Source organism: Colobus angolensis, unplaced genomic scaffold, assembly GCF_000951035.1.
Source record: "Colobus angolensis palliatus isolate OR3802 unplaced genomic scaffold, Cang.pa_1.0 Scaffold36, whole genome shotgun sequence".
Taxonomy (NCBI): domain Eukaryota; kingdom Metazoa; phylum Chordata; class Mammalia; order Primates; family Cercopithecidae; genus Colobus; species Colobus angolensis.
Genome location: NW_012116932.1, coordinates 2,550,943 through 2,552,041, shown reverse-complemented (window position 1 = coordinate 2,552,041; position 1,099 = coordinate 2,550,943). Strand labels below are relative to the sequence as shown.

Here is a 1,099-nt window from a genome sequence, read left to right as displayed (position 1 = left end):
TCTCTACTAAAAATACAAAAAATTATCTGAGCGTAGTGGCAGGCGCCTGTAGTCCCAGCTACTCACCAGAAAAATGACGTGAACCCGGGAGGTGGAGCTTGCAGTGAGCTGAGATCTTGCCACTGCACTCCAGCCTGGGCGACAGAGCGAGACTCCATCTCAAAAAAAAAAGCCAGGCTTGGTGGTGGGGGCCTGTAATCCCAGCTACTCAACTCAGGAGGCTGAGGCAGGAGAATTGCTTGAACCCGGGAGTTAGAGGTTGCTGTGAGCTGAGATTGCACCATTGCACTCCAGCCTGGGCAACAAGAGTGAAACTGAGTCTCAGAAAAAAGAAAAAGATTCCTGAAAATCCTGATTCTATTTCAGCTCTCCCCAGAAGTGAGCTGATGCTCCCTGCTTCACTCCCCTCCTTGTTTTCCTTCCCCAGAATTCAGTTTGCCTGTTCTGTGTGCAAGTTCCGTAGCTTTGACGATGAAGAGATCCAGAAGCATCTGCAAAGCAAATTCCACAAAGAGACACTGCGGTTCATAAGCACCAAGCTGCCTGACAAGACCGTGGAGTTCCTGCAGGTAAAGGACAGCTGGGTCCTGTCACCTCATCTCCCATCGATCCGGCAGGTGCTGGATCCCTTGAAGGACGAAGGGAAATCAGACGCCATACTTGGCCAAGGTTTCCTTTCCCAGATAGAGCAGCTGTGTAAGTCCTGGAGTCGTGGGGACAACCGAGAGCTCCGGCCATAGTGCTATGCTGCCCATGGAACTGCTCTGATAGCTGCCTGCCTAGCCCTGGCAGCTGAGAAATGTCCACACATGCCAGCCTCTCATTTTACTTTATGCCATCTCCAACCCCACCTAGGAATACATTGTAAACAGAAATAAGAAGATTGAGAAGCGGCGTCAGGAATTGATGGAGAAAGAAACTGCGAAACCAAAACCAGATCCTTTCAAAGGTGAGTTGTGATACCAGGATGCGTGCTGTCCTGGATGGTAGTAAGGCATATGACGGGACCCGTAAAACGTGGTGCGAGGCCGGGTGGGGCGGATCACAAGGTCAGGAGATCCAGACCATCCTGGCTAATGTGGTGAAACCCCGTCTCTAC

General features: G+C 51.1%; 1 protein-coding gene across 1 annotated transcript in view; it reads left to right on the top strand.

Moving 5' to 3' along the window:
- AKAP8 (A kinase (PRKA) anchor protein 8) overlaps positions 1-1,099 on the top strand; it is a 25,259-nt gene that overhangs the window by 15,236 nt on the left and 8,924 nt on the right. Inside the window, exons 10-11 of the mRNA XM_011953408.1 lie at positions 428-569; positions 856-956. Coding sequence (XP_011808798.1) covers positions 428-569; positions 856-956 — 243 coding nt within the window. The remainder of the gene's footprint in view (positions 1-427; positions 570-855; positions 957-1,099) is intronic.